The following is a 21,651-nucleotide window of genomic DNA, read 5'->3' as shown; positions in this document are numbered from 1 at the left end:
GTGTGGCCGTCCATGTAGCCGCTGAGGTCGTCGTGGAGCTCCGTCAGCCCGTTGGCCGAGAGGCCGTAGGTGGGCGTGAGCGGCTCGGCCTCGCCCGGCTGCTGCTGGTGGTCGCGCTGCTGCTGCTGCTGTAGCCGGTGCTTCTGGACCTCGGCGTACAGGCTGTCCCGCTGCTTCTTGGACATGCGGCCGAACTTCACCGCTATAGGGGGACAGAGACACGGCTTTTAACTACGATAGTTATTGTGATCATTTATAGGAACAAGGCAATGGCATTGAGCAGTCTTAAATTAAAACATTGCATAAAAAGGACTACATTTGGACAATGGAATGTGCCATTTTACTGGGTTGAAGGTATTTGGTGGCCAGACTATTTCGCAAAAATATATCAGCCTGGAACCGCTCAGTCCCTTTTCGATTTACAGGGGGCCGCAGACTAAAATGCCTCCGGACACAATTGGATAGACCTACAACCAATCAGAGCAATGAACCGCGTGACACATCAGCAGCAGCCAAAATGTCCCAACGGCACTCAGATTGGCCACTCCTCTGTACAGTCCTGGTATTAAACCCGCCCCCTGTTTGATAAACGGTTGTGATTGGCCCGACCCAGGCAAGGTCTGCTGGAATTCTGTCTGAACGAGAGGGGGGGACCAGACAAATTGGCCAAAGCATATAAAACATGAGCTCTCAGATTCGTCTGGACACATGCTAGGCATTTGTTATTTTTACTGCATTATGGGATCAATACAAACTGTTTACCATTAAGGCTTGTCAATCTTATCTACATTAAGTTAACTATTGGATGTACGCTATTATGTTACTTTCCTCCAGGAATAAAGATTAAGATTTGACGAGGCAATGGTGTGTGTGCCTAATGGTGTGTCTGTGTGTCTGTGGCGCTGTGTGTGTGTGTGTGTGTGTGTGTGTGTGTGTGTGTGTGTGTGTGTGTGTGTGTGTGTGTGTGTGTGTGTGTGTGTGTGTGTGTGTGTGTGTGTGTGTGGGGGGGGGGGTTCTCTCAGCTTAAAAGCCTCTCAAACAGAAGGCTATGTTACTGCTGGCTGCTGTATGCTTTAGACTTTGTTACTGCTGGCTGCTGTCTTCTTTAGACTGTTACTGCTGGCTGCTTTAGACTATGTTACTGCTGGCTGCTGTCTGCTTTAGACTACGTTACTGCTGTCTGCTTTAGACTATGTTACTGCTGGCTGCTGTATGCTTTAGACTATGTTACTGCTGGCTGCTGTCTGCTTTAGACTATGTTACTGCTGGCTGCTGTCTTCTTTAGACTATGTTACTGCTGTCTGCTTTAGACTATGTTACTGCTGGCTGCTGTATGCTTTAGACTATGTTACTGCTGGCTGCTGTCTTCTTTAGACTATGTTACTGCTGTCTTCTTTAGACTATGTTACTGCTGTCTGCTTTAGACTATGTTACTGCTGGCTGCTGTATGCTTTAGACTATGTTACTGCTGGCTGCTGTCTTCTTTAGACTATGTTACTGCTGGCTGCTGTCTGCTTTCCAGACTAAACAGCGAAAGCGAGCACCGCAGGACGGCACTCTGTGGGCCTGGCCATGTGTCAGCTGGTCACTGATGTGTGTGTGTGTGTGTGTGTGTGTGTGTGTGTGTGTGTGTACGAGCAGATTAAGTGGAGCAAGGCAGGCGACAGATAGTGTGGGCAGATGGGCTCTGGTGTGTTGGGTAAAGGCGAGAGTCACCTTGCCCTGTCCTGATTGTGTGTGCATGTGTTCGTGTGCACGTTCCGCACACATGAGTGTGTGCATCTGTGTGTGTGCGTCTGTGTGTACGTCTGTGTCCCCCATATGTACATGAAAGCATTGTGAAGTGCTAATGTGTGCCAGTGTTCCTCCACACGCCTCAATGTGCATGTGAGCGTGTGCGGTTGAACGAGAGCCCGCCTTCATGATGTGCCATGATGAGCCAGAGGCTGTGCTCCCCTCCTCTGCTCGTCTGTCTGTGTACCTCTCCTCTGTATCAGCTCGAGCCTAGCTAAACAGCTCAGATGATGCTGATGATACCCTGGACCAGCCAGAGGTCTCCTTAGCTCTGATAAGCTCTCTGTTTAGCAAGCCGTCCCAGCAGGACGCTTCCAGGTAACCAGAGCCCACCTGCGCGCTCCCTTTACTGCACCTCAGACGCAGCGATTACCCAGAACGCCTCTCGTCTCAACCCCCTCGTCTTTCATCAAGCCTTGTTTCTGTCAGCAGCCAATTAGAGCCCGGCTACTGGGAGTGGGAGATATTGTACTCACATCCATCACGGTGTGTTGTGGGATCCCTGGTGGTTTATCTTGTTCCTTAAAGGATTTTTAATGTGGTTTGTATTTACTGCTCCTGTTGGGCGGTGGCTCCGTGATGCCTGTCTACAGTTGGGTCAAGATTTATGGGTGCCAACGGCCTCTCCTCCACGGAGAAACCTCTGTGATGATACATCGCACAACACTAAATAGCAATAGGTATTTTTTCACGCATCTTGTGATTGTGTATTCAAACTATTAAGACTTGTTTTTTAATGTTTACTCATATATTAAAACCACAGCAAATCCCCCTCCAACCCCCCTACCCTTGTTTTTAAATTCCCCTCCTCAACGTCAGTTACACCACACTCATCCAGCTCTGGATGTTTCCGTCAGTAAAAGGCCCAAAAGCCAAGCCGGGGCCTACCATCTCGTGACATGCCCACCGCCAGACACTTCTGCAGCCGGCAGTGCTGGCAGCGGTTGCGGCTGGTCCGGTCGATCAGGCAGTTCTTCTGACGCGGGCAGGAGTATGCCGCGTTGCTCTGCTGACTCCTCCTGAAGAAGCCCTGGGAGAGGAGGGAAAACGAGGGGGAGAAGGCAGCGTTAGGAATGTGGAAGCGTGGAGGGTTGGGGCTCACTCCGGGGGGGGGGGCGAGGGAGCATTCCAGGGGAGGGCTTTGCAGCGGCTTTGGTCCCGCCAGATTTCATCAGCTGCACAGGTGACGGATTCGGGAGTGATTGTACGTAGACCCAGAGGGGGAGAAGGGGGTAGTGGTGATCATGTAAAATCCTAGAGACACTAATACCGTCGCTGATGCCCTCATAATAGCGTCCTGTCATGTCAGGATGTCGGCCATTCAGTGGGCGCCGTGTTCTTTGCTAGTAGTAGCAGCGGCGGCGGCGGCGTTCCGACTTACAAGGGAGCCAATGTTTATTAGCGCCCTGTGCGGCCTAACGAGTGGTGTATCTGGGCAGACATGATACCGGAGGGCGGTGTTTCATTCCACGGGTTATTGCGAGTGTTCATTAGCACAATGCTTGTTGCATCGCTGAAGGATTGCATACTCCCGCACAGACACACACACACACACACACACCAAACACAACACACATACACTGATTCGATTCCTCAGTCTCTTTGACTTAATGAATTGATTCCAGCATGTCATTAACATGCACCACTCTACTGCTCCGTACACATATGTCTTAATTAGCTGCTCATTGGCTGTTTAATTACAAGAAAACAGCTGACAGCTGCCAAGTTGCTTTCTAATGGAAGCCATTACGGAAGCGGGCTATAACTGCCGGTGACAGGCAGCACTCTTTAATAATGCTATGATTTATGGTCCCAACTCTTGTGCTCGCACATATCATTAGCAGCCGCTCTGCCTGTACTAATTAGTGATCAATAAAGATACATTTCAGCAGTTTATTCTTTTGTGTTTTGTTTCTCCTGACTCCCGGGTGAGGGAGTGGAGCGCTAGGGGAGAGAGTCTGAAAGCAAAGCATGCCTCTCTCTCTCTCTCTCTCTCTCTCTCTCTCTCTCTCTCTCTCTCTCTCTCTCTCTCTCTCTCTCTCTCTCTCTCTCTCTCTCTCTCTCTCTCTCTCTCTCTCTCTCTCTCTCTCTCTCTCTCTCTCTCTCTCTCTCTCTCTCTCTCTCACACACACGTGCGCAGGCAGCAGAGGTGCAGGCAGGCGGAGGAATGCTAATGATGAGTGCGGTGACAAGCACAGAGACAAGAATACACTCTAAGCACAAAATTGCGCTCACTGTGAATGGCTGGTGCATTTGAAAACAGAACAAAAAGAGGCTTCAATGGAAGCGACACCGTGTAGCAAAACAGCCAACAATCTGCTGCGATTCAAAGAACTCTCCCTTTGAAGGTTTTATTTCAAGAAGAGCAGGCTCACGCAAAAACAAACGAGGAGGAAAACAAAAAGTGAAAAAAGACAGAGGCGGGCACAGGAACAACTTTGTGTTATTAGTCGTATGTCTTTCCTCTTATGTCCTCCGTGATGCTTGACCAGTGTCGGCACACTACATATTCTGCATGTGAACACCCACTTCCTTCCCACCTTCCCACCAAAAAAAAAAGTTGTGGAACATTTGGGAAAGCTTTAACGCAATTCCCTTAGTTCCTCAAAGTGCCACACTAGCCTTTATACCTTGCCGCCCACGGACACACACACACACACACACACACACACACACACACACACACACACACACACACACACACACACCAACATGGAACACCAACTCAAATCCTTACACATTTTCAGACGGAACCATTACAAACACACACACATACACAATCAGAAGAAACTGATGTGCACACATACTAACAAGGAACGCTAGCCACGCACACATTGACAAGGAACACACACATATACACACCACACACAGGGAACGCCAACACACATCCTTACACAACTTCACAACGAACGCTTACACACACACACACTAACAAGGAACAGAACACCAACACACACCCTCACACTCGATCACAAGGAGCACACACCACACACAGACACACAGAGAACAGTAGCTCGGGGGTTCTCACCTTACAGCCCTCACATGTTATCACGCCGTAGTGGATGCCTGATGATTTGTCTCCACAGATCTTGCAGGGAATTATTTCGATTTGAGCTGGAAGGAAGGAAGAAGGAGAACAACATTAGCATATGATTCAGTCATAAGGCAACGCACAGCACTCCAGCCATCGGGGATTGTGTTGCTCTGTGAAAGAGCGGAAAAGCGGTGCTCACGAAAATCAGTGTGTTTGGGAACCTCACTTATTAATGGAGTTGGAAGTGTGATGATGAGGCCATTTTTACTCCTCACCGCCAGCACATAATATGGTGTCAACTTGCATCCCGGGCACAACAGAGAACAGGTCCCACACTACCCATAAATCTTAATACAACCCACAATGCAAAAAAATAGAGGCAACAAATGACACAAAGACAGGCGACATGAGAGAACTTCCCTGTTGTAAAAGCACTTTTTGTTCTGCTTTCTCCTAAACTTCAAAACTTTTAAAAAGCGGATGGTTTGTTTATGTGTGTGTGTGTGCAACGTGTGTTTGTGTTTGTGTGTGACATGTGTGTGTATGTACGTGTGTGTGTGTCCGCGTGTTGCAGCTGACAGGTCTGTGATGTGCCAGCCACGGAGGACACCAAACAGAGTTGGGACAGCCTCATCAATCCTCCACCCTCCCCTGCAGGACCAGACCAACGGGAGTCCCAACAGAACAGCGCCGAACAGAACACACAGGCTTCAGACACACACACATACACACACCAACAACCCCCCCCCCACACACACACACACACACACCACACAGACACCCACATCCAGACCCACACACACTTCTCACAACTCTGTCCCCTAACACTATCCAGCTCCATCACTGCAGCCACTGATGCAACATTTAGTTCAACCTCCCTCCCTCCCTCCTTCCTCTCTCTCCCTCCTGCTCCATCCTCCTTTCTCCCCCTCCCCCCCTCCATGCTCCTCTCTCCTCCTCCCCCACCATCCTCCTCCGTCCCCTCCTCTCTTCTGCTTCTCCATCCTCCTTCCCTCCCATCCCCCCCCTCCCTCCCTCTGTCCCTCTCCATCCTCCACTCTCCTCCCCCTCCCTCTTCATCCTCCTCTCTCTCTCCTCCCCCCTCCATTCCATCCCTGCTGCCATCGTCCAGAAACCTGGGCCTTCCCAGCCTAACATCTTGGATCCTCCATCATCCTGCCGTGTGCATGGTGGAGCCAGGAGGGCCGGCCCCAGATCTAGGCTGTGTGTGTCTTCCCGTAAAGAAAGGTCAAGGACAGCTCCTCCGCACGGACCCCCGCGTGCCATCCTGATGAGGCCGCTGGCCACAACGGGAACCTAAGGACGGAAGGTCCCGTCTCTCCGCAAAGATGAACTGTAATAATAGTGACCCCTTTTGTGGTAGAAAGATACATTGTTTTATTTCAATGTTTTAAAAACACTACATTTTATTTATTAATCTGATTTAAAGAGACAACTGATTTGAATGATATATATTTTCGGGGAACGTGATTAAAAGTGATCCCATGGCATGGACTTTTTACAATTCTACCAGCGGTTGGCCGTCCTACCCAGCAGGGCAACATTGCGAGGAGGAGCGTCAACTCCAATGAGGGAGGCCCGACTCTGCGTGGCCCTAATGAGACACAATAATAATGATAGTGGTACATTTCACTATGTCAGAGCGTTACATCAGCCTCTCCCCTCCGGTCAGCCCTGAGAGTAGACTCGAGGAGGCCATGTTTTATCCGAGCCTAGCGGGTGCGGTGCATCCACCGCTACACCTTAACAACCGAGCCCGGCTTTTAAAACCAATTTGATCACATCAAACGTGCCTTTTTGCTCCCGGGGCTCAGCCCATTTGAATCAACTCTGGGGAGGGATTGGGACGGGGATAGGGGGGGGGGGGGGGGGGGGGGGGGGGGGGGTTGTGTTGTGTCATGTGGATAATATTGAGTCCCTGTGGCGCACCCAGGGGGAGGTCCTTAAAACACACAGCCTCTAATCCTCCGCTAACCCGGAACGCCTGTGTGAGCTCACTGCTTCAAAAGAGAGCTGGCTTCCACCCTTTTAATAGTTAAAGATATCATTTGTCGTCCGTTGACACGTCCTAAACCCTTTTAACCCTTCGTTTAGACAGACCCCCCCCCCCCTCCCCCACCCACACACACACACACACACACACTTGTCCACTGTTCTCCTATGGGGATCACTGGATTCCCCACGACTGGCCTTGTTTACACTGAATTATCTGGCATTTTTATCCTAATTTGATCCTTTGTGGTATCGTCGTTTCGGGCTAGGTATAACTCGGAGAGTGGTCAATGTTCAACTTCAATGCGTGATTTATTCAGAGACACAAAGTCAACGAGCTTGCGTTCTGGAGGCGGCATCTAGAAGCATCTCTACACAGGTAAATATTTAGTTTATATTGGAAACGGGCGGAGTGGTAAATAAGCCACGCCCACAGGTTTTAATTGACCCTGGTCAACCTTCAGTCTTTTGCCGGAAATGGCAAAGGGTCCAGGTTTGCAGTGTTTTAACTTATCGACAAACTCATAAAACATTATATGGTGTTGTCCACTATGTGCAGGAGAAACCATTCATAACTGGTGTTAGCTTGAAACATACTCGAATCAAAAATAAAAAAAAATTAAGCGTAGACTGAAATATTTTACATCAATTTCGGTCAAATGACCGACGGTGGCGCAGGGGGAAACAGGCGCTCCTTGCTCCCTCCGCTCAGCATCATAAGTGAGGAGCGCCGGTAATTATAGGATCCTCTCGTACGGCAGAAGGAGAAGTAAGTCCACCCCGCCGCAGAGTGGGCTCGCTTGTTAGTTTGTTATTATGGAGGCGGGAGGCAGGTGCTTATATTCTAATCAAGAGGGGGTTAATTCATAAATAACCATTCGCTCTCATGGCTTGTTATTCTGCTCAGGCTCATCTCCGTGCGGGCTCCCGCCTCGCGGACAGCGCGCTCCTGGAATTTGTTTTTGTGTTCCCTCTGCATGAACATTAGCATTTCAGGGTGCTTTCCATTCCTTCAGCGTTTTCAGCCTGATTACTTACATAATTTGTTCCGACATGCTCTTGCGGCAGGCGAAGCATGCCGTAATTATGACTCGCTGTGGTCGAGGCCGAGCGGGCCGCCTGCAGAGACGGGCCCCGGCCATCGGGTGGCAGTGCAGGGCCGTGACTGTGGATCCCCCCTCCGCAAGCAAGTCAAGCATCCACTCAACCCCAACCCTTCCAACCCACCCCTCTCCAGCCCACAAGGTTCCTGGCTCTGCGCTCGAGCCTCTGACAGCTCCAGGCTTAGGCTACCGCTAACGCCCCCCCACCCCCGTTCAACCCCCCCTCAGCCTTACCCACAGCGTAGCTGCAAGATGCCTTCATCTCCCCCGGAAGACGTATGGCTGGCTGGGCACTTGCTCAGGCCTGACGGGGGCTGTGCCACATCAGGTGAAGGAAGTGGGAGCAGAGACGAGGGCTTGCCAGGCCAGACAGCGCGCCCTACTACGTACACACAAAGCGTGCCTCACAAAGCACTATCTGGAAGGAAGGTGGGACTTGGGTCTCTCTCTCTCTCTCTCTCTCTCTCTCTCTCTTTCTCTTTCTCTCTCTCTCTCTCTCTCTCTCTCTCTCAAGAAGCACTCATCGGTTTAAAGGGCTCGTCTTCAGACTGGCTGCAGCAAGCTTTTGTTGTGATGTGAAGAAAGAAAATAGAAAAAAAAATCGATCCTTGTTTCTACAATGGGAATATGCGGCTCCTTTCAAGAGGCTGGAGAGAATGCATATGACTAATTAATAACATGGAGATCAGACTCACTATTGAGTCACCCGTTCCGTTGCTCCTGGCCTGTGGTCTGTTAAACGCTACAATGGGGCCTCTGGAAAGACTCCAGCCCCCCCGGAGTTGCACTTCAGACAATGGGAATCATTTATTGATTCGGGACCACGCAAGGGGTCCTCTCAAACAAGACAAAAAAACAATTTGCCTATAAGCACTCCCGATCCGGGAGTCGATATCTATTGACACGGGCCGCAATGTTAACCGCCTCTCGCTGTAAAACGGGCAGCTGGCTGCAATGAGCTTGACCAGCTTGCAGCGTGCTGTCACTGATCCCGTTCAGCCTGCCTGCCTGCCTGCCAGCCAGCCAGCAAGCAAGCAAGCCAGCCAGCCCTGCGATGTTTAGGACATCAAAGCGCGCCTCAGTGAGACGGGGCGGCCGTGCTAAAACCCACCCTGCTCCTCACAGTAGCGCTGCGTGAGAGGCCCGCTGCCGCATCAGGCAGGGCCACTTCAAAGGGCCCTCGCTGAGGCGCAGAGATAATGTGCTGCCGGGGTCATGCGGACACCCCGGCCACGCCAACTTTAGCGCCGGACGGGCGCCGGTGATGCCACCGCTGACCTTTGGCCTTGGAGCGAGCGAGGGAGCGGGCGGGGGGAGGGGCGAGGTGCGGCACGCTGGGAGCGTGGTGGACAATGGCAACACAGGTGGTGGGAGACGATAGAGAGGATGGGAGGCCGGGGTAATGGGGAGGTTGTTTGTCCCGGTGTTGGGGACAAACAGAGCGTCCTGCTGCGGCGGCTGAATAAGGACAGTGAGTCACAAGGCCCCTGCTCTGATGGGATGAGCGCGCTGGGGTTCAGAGCCGTGTACAATGGAGGCGCTGAGGACCCCCGGTGACTCTTACGGTGCCCCCACACAGCCCAGACGAAGGCGTTTCTCGCTGAAGCTAGCTGTGCTACATCAGGCTATCGCATGGCCTGCCACTGTTGTTAGCCATGTGAATGCTAACGGCTAACATGAACTCTTATTAGGTGCTCTGAAAGAGTTGAGAGGCTTGTTTATTAATTATCGCACTCTAACTACAGCTGAAATATTTTCAAATGTATCTATAATTAATTGTATTTTATCACCCTCTTTTCTTTATCTTTAATTTGGAATTCCATCACAATGTGAAATCAAGGTAGTGCATAATAAACCCACATGCATAGGATGAAATCCCAAATAAAACATCCAAAAAGACCAAAATAAACACAGGAAATGACAGCCCCCCCCCCGGGCCCCGGCGGCTCCCAGTGCACTCAGCGACCACGGACACAGCGCTGAAGGATTAGGATTAGCCCTTACATTACAGTCCCATGACCAGGCCGTCGTCATAATGCCCGCAGATTAACCCATCCCTGACTTGGACCATTTGCTCATCTCCTCAGAAATGATCATTTGTGATAGATGTGCACTTCTGATGAACGTCATCAGTTGGTCTCTCACATATTATTTCATTTGGATGCATAAATTATGATTTGATCTTGTGTACAATTTATGTTGGGAGCGACTAATTGATAAAATGTAGCCCTTTGGTGAGCTGGAGGTGGAGTCCACAGTTTTTGAAAGGATACAAAATACACATTTTGGTATAAATAATACACTGGTCTCTTTTTTGGAGAGCGTCGCCCCGCCTGCAGCGGTTCAGCAGCAGATCAGCGCCCCGGATGTAAAGGGATGTGTATGTTGTGACAGCGCGGCGCTGACAGCTGTCAATGATCAAATGGCGACAGCCTGTGGGCCCATGAGCAACATTATGTAAGCTAATGAGAGAGTGTGCAGCGTGGATTAACAAAGACTCACCCAGCAAGCCAACTAATAGTCGCTTTAACAATGTAAGGCTAGCAATCGGTGTCTGCTTGCAGGACACGGGGAATAAAACATTTAAACAGTTAAATATAAAATCTGCAGGGCGAGAAAAAAAACCCCCGCCATGCTCACCGAATTAGCTCAATGTCAAATTTCCACTGAAAACATTTGCTGTAATTTATGTACTGCCACATTAATTCCCTCCTTTGGTCGTTGATATGAGCTGTCATTTGATACAAACAGTCCAAACAGATACCCATGACAGGACAACAGCGTGCAAGAGCACAAATCTGAGTGTTGCCTCTTTTAATGTGGCCTCACAGCAAGTTATACTATTTTATTCCTATTTATGAAAAATAATACATAACCAAATATCAGCGGGAAATTAGTCCTTTTTTTATGCATTTGTAATTTATTAAGTCATCAGGGGATGTTTGGATAGCATGTCATAAAAGTTTTTTTTCCGGGTTATTGAAGAAATAAATGCACAAATTCCCTCGCAGGCCAAACTTGAGCATCATCATTTTTCCCAGCCTCTGTTAAACACAGAAACATGCTGAAGTCATCAACAATATTTCTGACCAGTAGCATGAAAGGAAGCTAATACATAATTGACACATTTTGCTGTCTACTCAGTCCCCCTATCACCTGCGAGCACTGGGCTGTGATCTCCAGCACCTGAATAACCACTCCATTAAAAGAGATATTCCCCTTTTCTGAAGACGGCTAAAGGCTTTTACCAGCCGTCTTCCTGCTCAGGGAGAGCGCAGGCCGCGGCCCGAGCCCTGGGCTGCCTTCTGCGTGAACTCAGGCGTGCTCCTTTAGGTTTGTTTGTGAGTGAGGCCCATTAATATTTAAGCCCTGCCTGTACAACACTGCAGCGTTTCTCTCTTCATATCTGCGCCTGTGTTTCCCTGACTGGCCCATTGAAATGCATTCTGACACCTTCCACACACGCCGCGCGGCGGTATTCCCAAACCGCACCTCAGGACTTGTCTTTCCGCATGTGTCTCTTTCGTCAGCCGCCTGAACCATAATTTGGGCACTAATTTATGTGTTGCCGTGGCAAAGATTGACGAGCTTCCTGTCTGGGAGGGTGTGCACCTGCACTCCAGGGGAAACCACCGAAAAGCCTGGCTTTACCCCACAGACGAGCACAATGAAGGGGAGCATGTGTGTGGCAACCCCCCCATCCCCCTCTCCCATCCCCACCGCTACCACACACACACACACACACACACACACACAGAATCATCTCTACCCCCAGCTGAGCACAAACATTTTTCTGTTCCTCCTTAACCCCCCCATCCCATCCCCCCACCTCATCAACACCACCAAACCTCAACACACACACACACACACACACACACACACACACACACACACACACACACACACACACACACACACACACACACACACACACACACACAGTCTGTGTCTATGCATGCAGTGACAGCAGGTAAAGGCGCACAAATGTGCCCGAGACTGGTGCACACAACCACGCCTGCCAGAAGATAGATTGACACACACCATCCTCCGATGTCGAAATACAGGCAGATCTGCAGATGCCACTTCTGTCTTCTCTAGTTAGTCATAGTAAACCGAGATTAACACAAATGTCCACGCTCTGTAGAAGTTCACGACAGTGGAAACTTTCATGAAGAGACTTCAAATAAATATTGATATGCAACACATTTTTCCATACAGAAATAGGTGGGTGGGGGATTCTGGGTGCATGAAGGTGTTTCCGAAATGTCAAAACATTCTCACACTTTCATTAAGGGGAATGGTGTGCAATACCAACATCCAAATTTATCAATGTTTAATATTTTAAAGCTTTGAAACCAAAATCAGCGCAACCTTCCACCTCAATAAGCCATAAATCACATAGGACGAACGAAGGGTTCGGCTGTGCTGTGGTACTAAGTAGAGGACACTGCTGCTGCACTAAAAGGCAACAGAAGGTGGATAAATCTTTCATTGTGGGGGAGCGCTTTAGTCTCTATGTGCATCCCCAAGGCTATCCTGATGCTAGCCCATCTTAGCCTCCTGCTATCCAGACATCACAGAATTCCTTCAAAACTACCATTGCAAAAAATGACATAAAAATTGCAGATTACAAGTACTACCTTAGACAGAGAGACAGCCAGATGAATAGAGTGATACACAAACAGACAGACTGAAAGAAATACAGACAGACATGCCGATATATACCCAGAAATGCCTAGAGACAAACAGACAGACAAACAGATAGGCCATCTGTCTGTCTTTCGTTGAATGGCAGGCAGATGGGTGTAAGGATGCATAGAAGGACGGACAGAAGACATACATACAGACGGACAGACCACAGTAATTGTCCCTCTCCTGAGAGGAGCATGTTGCCAGACTGCGTAGCCATGGCTGCGTCGGGCGAGATAGTAATCACTAGCTTGATTTGCTCCATCAGAGAAGAGGGGGGGGTCGAGAATGTACAGTAATGGCAGCCATCAGCATTTCCACTGAAGCCTGTGTGTGCATTTGTGTGTGTGCGTGTGTGCGTGCGTGTGTCTCAATGTGCTGACGGATCTAGTATCCAGTATATATATCTATGGTATTTATCTGTGGTATCTATCTTACTATCGATCTATCCACCTGGTTGTGTGTTAGATGGCCTCTCGGCATAGATGAAACTGTGTTGAGGGTGACTTTACAGCTGTCTACGCTGCAGTAAGGCTTATACAGAGAGAGATGTTTCGATGACAGCTTTGCCTCTTCCGCCATTACTCAGTCTGTGTTTTATGTTTATAATGGTTTGTGAGACAAACTTTCCTCACAGATCAGAGACACGAATACACACACCCAAAATCTAGCAAGGCAGTTTCTTAGGCTTCATTACAGTTTACATAACACGTCACTTGGTTTCTTTCATGTCAGATCTGTCCTGTCTGCCACTGGAGAGATGCACGGTAAAGCAGCAAGGAGCAGATAAAATAAAACATGCACTAACTTGGGGAAAAATCGTCCACTTGCATTTTCAGCATATACAAAGAAGTTGAGCGTTGGTATTTTGCCTATTTGTCTTGCTATTTCAATTTGTAATTTAGAGGACACGAACACAGAAGACAATAGAAAAGTCTAAATAACGGTCTTTAGTCTTGGCAACTGCCCTCAGCGCGCTTGTCCCGCTCACACCGTACAGCACGCCACCTCCTTGCCTCACCTCACCACCTATATTCTCTTTCTACGGGCTGAGACAGTGTTACAGTGTCACCAAACCTCTGCCATTCAGCCTGAAGGTCCCGTGTTTTCCATCGGCTGAGAAAGTGCAGGCAAGGACGAGCGAAGGGAAGATGAATGAGCTCGGCGGCCAGACGATACTCCCAGGGACGTGTGATTGAGACAAACGAGCCTTGTTACATTAGCTGGGGATACTGAATCCTGCTGCTCACAGATCCACAGTCTGATAGAGCTGAAACCAGACGCACCCAACCTTTCCACTGGATTACCAGTGTCATGGCTGGGGTGCGATGGTTGGGGGGGGCCCGGTCAGACAGCCGGTAAGAATGAAAGTGAGTGATGAAATAGTGATTGAGTATCCATAAATATAATATACAAATCCTTTTTATATGTTGTGAAAACAATCTGTGTGTATGTATAAATATATATATACACACACAGTATATATATATATATATATATATATATATATATATATATATATATATATATATATATCAATTTATGACAATTGATGTTTGCTTTGGCACTATAAATAGTCGATGTTGTCATGCCAATAAAGCGCCTTGAAATTAAAATGAAATTGAAATTGAAAGAGAGCGAGAGAAAGCGAGAGAGATGCATGCAGACGTACAAACGTAGACACACAAACACACACACACATACACAAACACACACAGCTTTTTGGACCATTTACTTTACTCTTGCAGGTGTGGAGGAAATGAAAGTGGGAGATGCAGGCATTCTCTAATCAATATACAGCGCTCCTGGCTATTAGCGTCTCAATAAGTGGCTGTGAAGACCTCCATCACACACCATTTAGCTGTAACCTAACTAGATGTGCTAACTGATTACACTGAAATCATTTGATTACCACGTCCAATATTAACTTGATGAAATTCAAAAGGCTTTCATAAAAAAATAACATCATGTTTATTTTATTTCCTCCTGCTAGCAGTATCAAAGCCATGATGGAGCGCTTGAGATGAATTGAAACGGCATGCATGCGCATCCACACCCATTTATCAATATCAATACACCCATGCCAAGAACATCGCAAAGTAATTTCCCATTTAATACCAGCCATCATAATTAACTCCAAAGATATGCGTGTGCAGTGTTCTCATCTGGCATACTCACACAATGACGCACACACACACCTACTGTGTACATAGGTCATGTTGTTAACACATGTTACGCAGTTTATTGTGAGTTCCTCCTCTGGACAACATGAAAGGCATTTTTTGACGACGGGGTAGTATTGAGTCCTCTTCACACACAGAGTTTACAGATGCAATGGTGTTTTCACAGGCCTGCTAATACTGCGCTCAGTTATAGTCTCACAAGGCAGGGTTAGGCAGTGCAATTCACAGAGCACACACTCCCCCAGCAGCTAGCATCCGACGCTAACACAGGTGTGACGGCTAGCTCTCGGTGAAACACCCTTTCCAACGGCCCTGGTGAATGACCCGCTTCAATCCCAAAAGCAAATAAACAAATGCCAAGATTAATGATTGTATAAACTCCCCCCACACACTTTTATCACCATCACCACCAAAAGCCCTCGCATAACAATTGGCTCGCTCGACCCATTCTCTTTCCATGCACAGGCTCTTACAGTCAGCTGACAGCCTGGCAAATCCCCTCCCTCCCTCCCTCCCTCCCTCCCTCCCTATACCGCCTGGAAGGAACCTAGGAATAGTCCACGCTTTGTTGCTTCATTAGCACCAGGAAGGGACCAATATTCCCCTCCTCGACCCGGGGCCTATTCGAACCGACCCGACTCAACAGCGGCAGTGGCGGGTCCGCTCCGGAGCAGAACGTATTGGGGCTCCTCCACGCTGCGGTGGCCAGCCGCTCCCCTCCCCGTGCTCCTGCAGTGACCCAGGGCCACGGCCACGCGGCGGCTCTGGCCCTGGGAGCCTGAGCAGATGTGGACACGCCTGTCAGGACACTTAATGAAGACAGCATGCTCCGAGGACGGGGACGGGGAAGAAAGAGCACAGAGATTCCCATGTGCCGACTCTGTTAACCTGTTCCTCATTATGAGTGCAACAAGAGAGAAGAGAGAAGGGAATGGGCCCCGCAGGTCTCTGCTTCTAAAGACAGTGGATGAGGGGAGGAGGAGACATCTTGGAAGTTGAATTGGACATTATGGGCGATAAATCAGAGTCTCGGCAGAGCAAACAAGGCCATTAAAATGACATTAGGGTGTAAGAGGAATCGTTTGGACGCGACAACAGGGGTAAAGCCGGACACCGGACAGAGTACAAACAAACAAAGTCTGTGTCTGAGGAATTTGGAAAGGAAATTTATGGATATGACTAGGATGACAGATGAAGAGAGGGAGGGAGAGAGAGAGACAAAGAAACACATAAAGACACATAATGCGAAAGCGAAATATACATATAGAGCGAGAAAGAGAGAAAGATCACACAGTGTGAGAGAAAGACAGGGAGGATGAGAGGGAACATTATAACGGGAGACAAGAAGAAGACAGAGAGAGCGATAGTGTGACCAGCGTAGCTCACCGGTCCGGGGCAGGGCAGGGGGAGCGTGGGACGCTGTAGACGGAGTCAGTGTTGGGGGGGTGGGGGAGGGGGTTTTGGGGTGGGGGATGATCTCCAGGAGGCTGCTCCCCAGCATGAAGGCGGAGGCAGCACCCCCCGCCTAATGAGGGGTGAAGTGGAGACCCCCGAGGGACGCCCTCAGGCACATTCATTAGGAGATGAGAAAGCATTTCCTGCAGGCAGAGTGAGGCTGCCTGGCTCGGTGGGATGTTTAATTTAGGCCCACATGAGGCGGGGCAGCGGCAGTCAGGCCTGATGGTGCAGGCGGGCCTGACGGTGCAGGCGGGCCTGACGGTGCAGGCGGGCCTGACGGTGCAGACGGGCCTGACGGATCAGGCGGGCCTGACGGTGCAGGCGGGCCTGGAGAAGGTCGGCGGGGTCAGCGATAGGCGGGCGAGGACAGCGGGCCTCAGCTCTCACTGAGAGGCCGCTTGGGCCGGAAACAAGTGGTGTTCGGGGCATGACGCAAGTTGTGAAGCCCGCCACTGACGAGCTGAGATTAATAAAAGGTCCCGGGTAACCAGAGGATCTCAGTGGCGGGTGGCTACGTGCTCTGTTATTTTGTCAGCCAACTGCTAATAGGGAAAATACGTGGCATCTCAAGTTTCATTCGTTTCCCAACGCATTGCATTTCCTTGCATCTTTTACGCTCTCGGCAAAAATAATAGATTCATTTAGCCAGTGGTGGTTTGTGGAAGGCAACCAAGGATTATGGTAATGCAGCTCCGAATGCTCCGAGCAAATGCACTGAAAATAAGACATTGGTGCAGCAGGAGACACAGGGCAAAAAATACGAAAGGGGTTTAATTTATACCATTAAAAAAATGGTATCATTTTCAGCATTCAAAAAAAGTATTTTGAAAATCTGATAAGAACTGAACTTTTTTTTTTTTTTGCTCAGACAATGAGACGGCAGAAGGCGTTACGGGGTATCAATGCACACCCATTCAACCCCAGCCTCTTATCACAAGCCACTCATCCTTGTTTCTGATGAATCCTCGCATTTATTAAGTCTGTCTCCTTGCCTTGTTAGATATGTATAACCAATCTCCTGTAATTAGCAACTGCTAACCTTTGGGGTGCTAATCCCCCGTGAATTGTGGATTTCTACATCAAAGCCCACACTCTCCCATATAGCGGCTGCTTGAAATTACACTCGATTTGAAACCTGCAATTATTTGTATAGCGTGGATACAAACAGCCTCCTCTTTTATGTCTTGCGAGGATCCCGTGGGTTTGCGGAAAAGAATCGCTAATCCACTCCGGAGGAATCCAAATATAGAGTTCACATTAGCCTCCTGAATTTCAGATGCGTGGCCAGGCGCCCGCTGAGCATGTGAGATGCGGAAGGCTTCCTTTTTTTGTGGAGGGAAGATTCGATTTCTTTGGTGGCTTAGATGCATCACACGTGAACAGAGGAGGGGATTGTAACGGGGGGATAGAAATCTCGACATCCTGAAATAATTGATCACGGCTACACCTCCCGATTGTTAGCTGGTCGCTTTGACGGGCGATAATTGATAATTTATTCAACGATCGATGTCTTGCCATCGTGTCCGATGTAATTACATGCCCGCAACTCCGCATGGTGCATGTTCTCACGCACGCGCACACACACACACACACACACAAACATACTCCTACTCACGCACAACACACAAGCAAAATAATGCATTTACACACACACACACACTCACCCACGCGCACAATCTTGACAGTTTCAGGGAGGATGCCTGCAGCATTTATTTCCTCTAATGAGAGACAAGAGTGCAGCGGGCTGTCAGGCAGCCCCGGCGTGGGAACAACAGGGTGGGTTTTAATTCCATCAATCCTCTGTGTTTATCCCCGCACCACATCGATACGTGTCAGTTAAGCTGGAGGAGATAAAGCATGTCGTGTTGACTAGCTCAGGTTCCGACTGAGCACTGCGTAAAGCAAACACACTCAGGCCTCAGGTAGACGTGTGTTCGGGGGTCTAGGGCCGTGTGGGTGCAGTCAGAGCCTCACTCCACGACAAACATGCTGTCGAGTGTGCTGCCCCCCCCCCCCACACACCAAAAGCAGGAGAGATTACCAAAGTGAGACAAGACACAACATATCCCCTCATGCCTTCTATTGTTTTACTGTGGGTAGCAACATTTCTGTGCATTGTTTCTGTACCCATCGTGCTGTTTGTCATTTGCAGGTAACAACACACGGCAGCTGTCACCTTATACGAACCTTACGGAAAGCTTTACTTACCTAATTATCCCTTGCTACAATCGTAAAAGTCACACCTATATTAGCACGCTGAAATACAGTGACCAGACTCTGTGACCCTGTTTGTGCGTGTGTTTGTGTGTTGGTGAGCGAGAGAGACAAAACGGAAGATGGATGAGAGAAAGCGAGAGCGAGAGAGATAAGAGTGAGGGGAATAAAGAGACTGTGAGTCAAAGTGCTATTCAGTGTCATAAAACTTGATCTGTGTATGTGTGAGAGAGAGAGCGAGGAAGAGATACATAGAGATATGGAGAGAGGGGAAGGAAGAGCGAGACAAAAAGAGAGAGAGCGAGAGAGAGAGCAAGAAAGAAAGAACGAACGAACGAACGAACGAAAGAAAGAAAGAAAGAAAGAAAGAGACAGAGAGACAGAGACGGAGACAAAGAGACTATGAAAGTCAACGTGTGCGTTTGTGGTACATGTGTTTGCTGACAAAGAGAAACAGCAGACGTATCCCAATCTCGCCAAACCCTGCACACACACACACACACACACGGGTGCAATAACATCAGATTTACGGTCGGATAAGACCGTAACATACAAAATACTCTGAGGATTGCCTTTGAGCGATAGCAATAACCCTGCAGGCAGTCAAAGTGTGATTTATGTAGTGTGGCTGTCGAGGGTACAGCACATTAATGTAGATGTCTGTGGTGGTTGCTCGTGCGAATGCAGCATAGGACAGGCTGTGCGCAAGAGAGAGAGAGAGAGAGAGAGAGAGAATGCGTTTGGTGTAAAATTGCTTCATCTGTTTACAATTCCATTCAGAGTTTATGAGGAAGACAAGGCAAACGGCCTGATGTATTGCCCCCGTGTCGCTGCGTGGCAGGAGCATCCACACACAGAATCATCTCTCACTTAGAAGCCAAATGATACGTCTAATTTGCTGCGAGCACGGTTATTTTTAACCTCTCCAGCCGTCAAATAATGGAGCTTGACTGTCAGCACTGGTGTGTGTGTGGGTGTGTGTGTATTTGTGTGTGTGTATGTGTGTGTTCACGCACGCATCGATGTGTGTATTCCTATCTCTGTGTGCATGTGTGAGGGGAGTGTGTGTGTGTCCCTGTGTTAAAAGGTTTCAAAACCTTTTCAATTTAACATTCCCTTTGAGCAAATTACAAAACACACATTCACATTAGTTTGCCTGATTGACTATTTTTCCCCTCATCACCCAGGAGAACCCGGGAGAAATTACAAAAAAAGAGAAGACTAAATGGTTGATGGAGACTTTCCTTCTAGCTGCTAACTACATTTCAAACAGCGCTGAGAGTACGGTACAGTGCCTTTTCCAATATGTTATTGCTAAGTTTGGGAAAAAAAAGCCTTTGCTCTTTCTAAATAATTATAACTGTATTCATTGAATGCAGCCATTTAATTCCAAAGGAAACCCAAAGGTCTTCGCTGAGGAGAGTCGAGAATTTGAGTAAGATGTTCTGCGAAGCAACTCTCAGAAAAGTACTGTTACATAAGAAAAAAAGAAATGTGACCAATCGTGAGCTGGCAGTGGACTGTGGCCTGGTGTCAGCAAATTATGTAATCTACATGGACACACACAGATCTTGTAGCCCTTCCTCAGCCAACGCAGTTGGGAATCATTTCTTTGCTGAAGGAAGTCTCGGGCCTAGGCCACGTAGGCTTGGGTACATGCTGGCCACTCTGCCTTCACTGGGTTAGGTAACACGAGTGGTGAGCGGTTGATGTTTCTGAAGACACGACGAGGGCCACACAATAAAGTCCTGACTGGACAGCCATCAAACACAGCAGCACAATGAGTCATGCTCATGTGCAATTTCTGTAATGGCTTAACTCCAATATGTCTTCCATTTTTCGTCGGGTTGTTTTTGTACGATGCTACAATGTGACTGAATAGAATGTGACCAGATATAAAAAAAATATTAAAATGACTAATACAAAAAAAGAAAAAAATCATCAAAAATCATGAAAGAGAAATTGTGTTCGGTAAGTCTGTCTTTGATCTGCTAAATAATGCCAGATAAAAGAGCGGCTCTGAAAGGCAACTGTCTGACCGTCTTCTAGGTTTGATAAAGTGAGCGTTTGGCGGGCGTGTGTAAGTGCGTTATGACTCAACCTGGAACCGTTAAGCTACATACTAAATACACTTTTATTTTGGAAAGTAAACTTTAATGTCCTAGTGCTCAGGGGAATGGGCTTGTCCCCAAGTGTGCTGGTTTCATGATCTAATATTGAAATTAAACAGTACATCTACTGTATTGCTATATTCATCTTCATACTATAAAGCGAAAGAAGTAATACCTGCCGAGCTTGACAATATATTTGCAAAGCGAGACCTGGAATTGCAAAGAAAATGAGGGTTTATTGTAGCAAAAAGTTTTAACAAGTAAGTCAATTACACTGCTAGATATAACTGACTATGTGTTCATGAGGGTAAAGCACGGCTTCTTACTTTGTTCACAGTTTGTTCAGAAAAAAATAATACTTCCAATCACTTTGAATTCACAATTGTGAATGTATACCGACAAAGAATATCCAAAATATAATGGGATAGATCACTCCCCTGTTTGCCAACTTTTTCAAAACAATAGAATCTTGCTCTCTTTAATTCTTACAAAACAAAACCCTTCGCACTACAATGGCAGCCCAAGCCAATGACTATTGTCTTGCTAATATGCTTTCAGTCTGGCAGCGTCTCCCTTCTCCAGCCCAAACAAGCCAAACCGCACACTCGGGCGCCAACAAGATTATTCTTTATGAGTTTTACGAATGGTAACTAACGCTGGCAACTGTTTGAAATTACATCCTCAGAGTAAACATGATTAATTATTACCACTCTCTCTCTCTTCACGCTCCAGTGGCCAAGCGAAGGAAACACGATATGTTTATGAATCTAAATAAACCACGTGAGGGGGTGCTGAATGCTGGATTTCTGTCTGTGTTTCCCTCTGTTTACCTCTGTACACAAAGAGCACCTCACCAACCCTGCTGGGATAATTGAGCAGAGAAGCTATTTCAATTGGCTTGTCAACGCTAGTCTTCCATTGCAATTGGCTGTTACAACTAGCTATTACAATAAGCTGTTATACTAGTCTCCCATTACATTTGGCCTATACCACTAGCTAGTACAATAAACTATTATAATATTTATTCATTACAATTGGCTTTTACCACTAGC

At 48.0% G+C, this 21,651-nt stretch overlaps 1 protein-coding gene across 1 annotated transcript in view; it reads right to left on the bottom strand.

Moving 5' to 3' along the window:
• Positions 1-21,651, bottom strand: part of roraa (RAR-related orphan receptor A, paralog a) — a 51,603-nt gene that overhangs the window by 12,998 nt on the left and 16,954 nt on the right. The window contains exons 2-4 of the mRNA XM_079744065.1: positions 4,823-4,908; positions 2,683-2,824; positions 1-202 (exon numbers count right to left, since the gene is read on the bottom strand). The exon at positions 1-202 is cut by the window's left edge and continues 197 nt beyond it. Of these exons, the coding sequence (XP_079600191.1) occupies positions 1-202; positions 2,683-2,824; positions 4,823-4,908 (430 nt within the window). The remainder of the gene's footprint in view (positions 203-2,682; positions 2,825-4,822; positions 4,909-21,651) is intronic.

The sequence above is a fragment of the Pollachius pollachius genome (assembly GCF_949987615.1).
Source record: "Pollachius pollachius genome assembly, chromosome: 9".
Classification (NCBI taxonomy): domain Eukaryota; kingdom Metazoa; phylum Chordata; class Actinopteri; order Gadiformes; family Gadidae; genus Pollachius; species Pollachius pollachius.
This window is presented reverse-complemented; position numbering and strand designations above follow the sequence as displayed.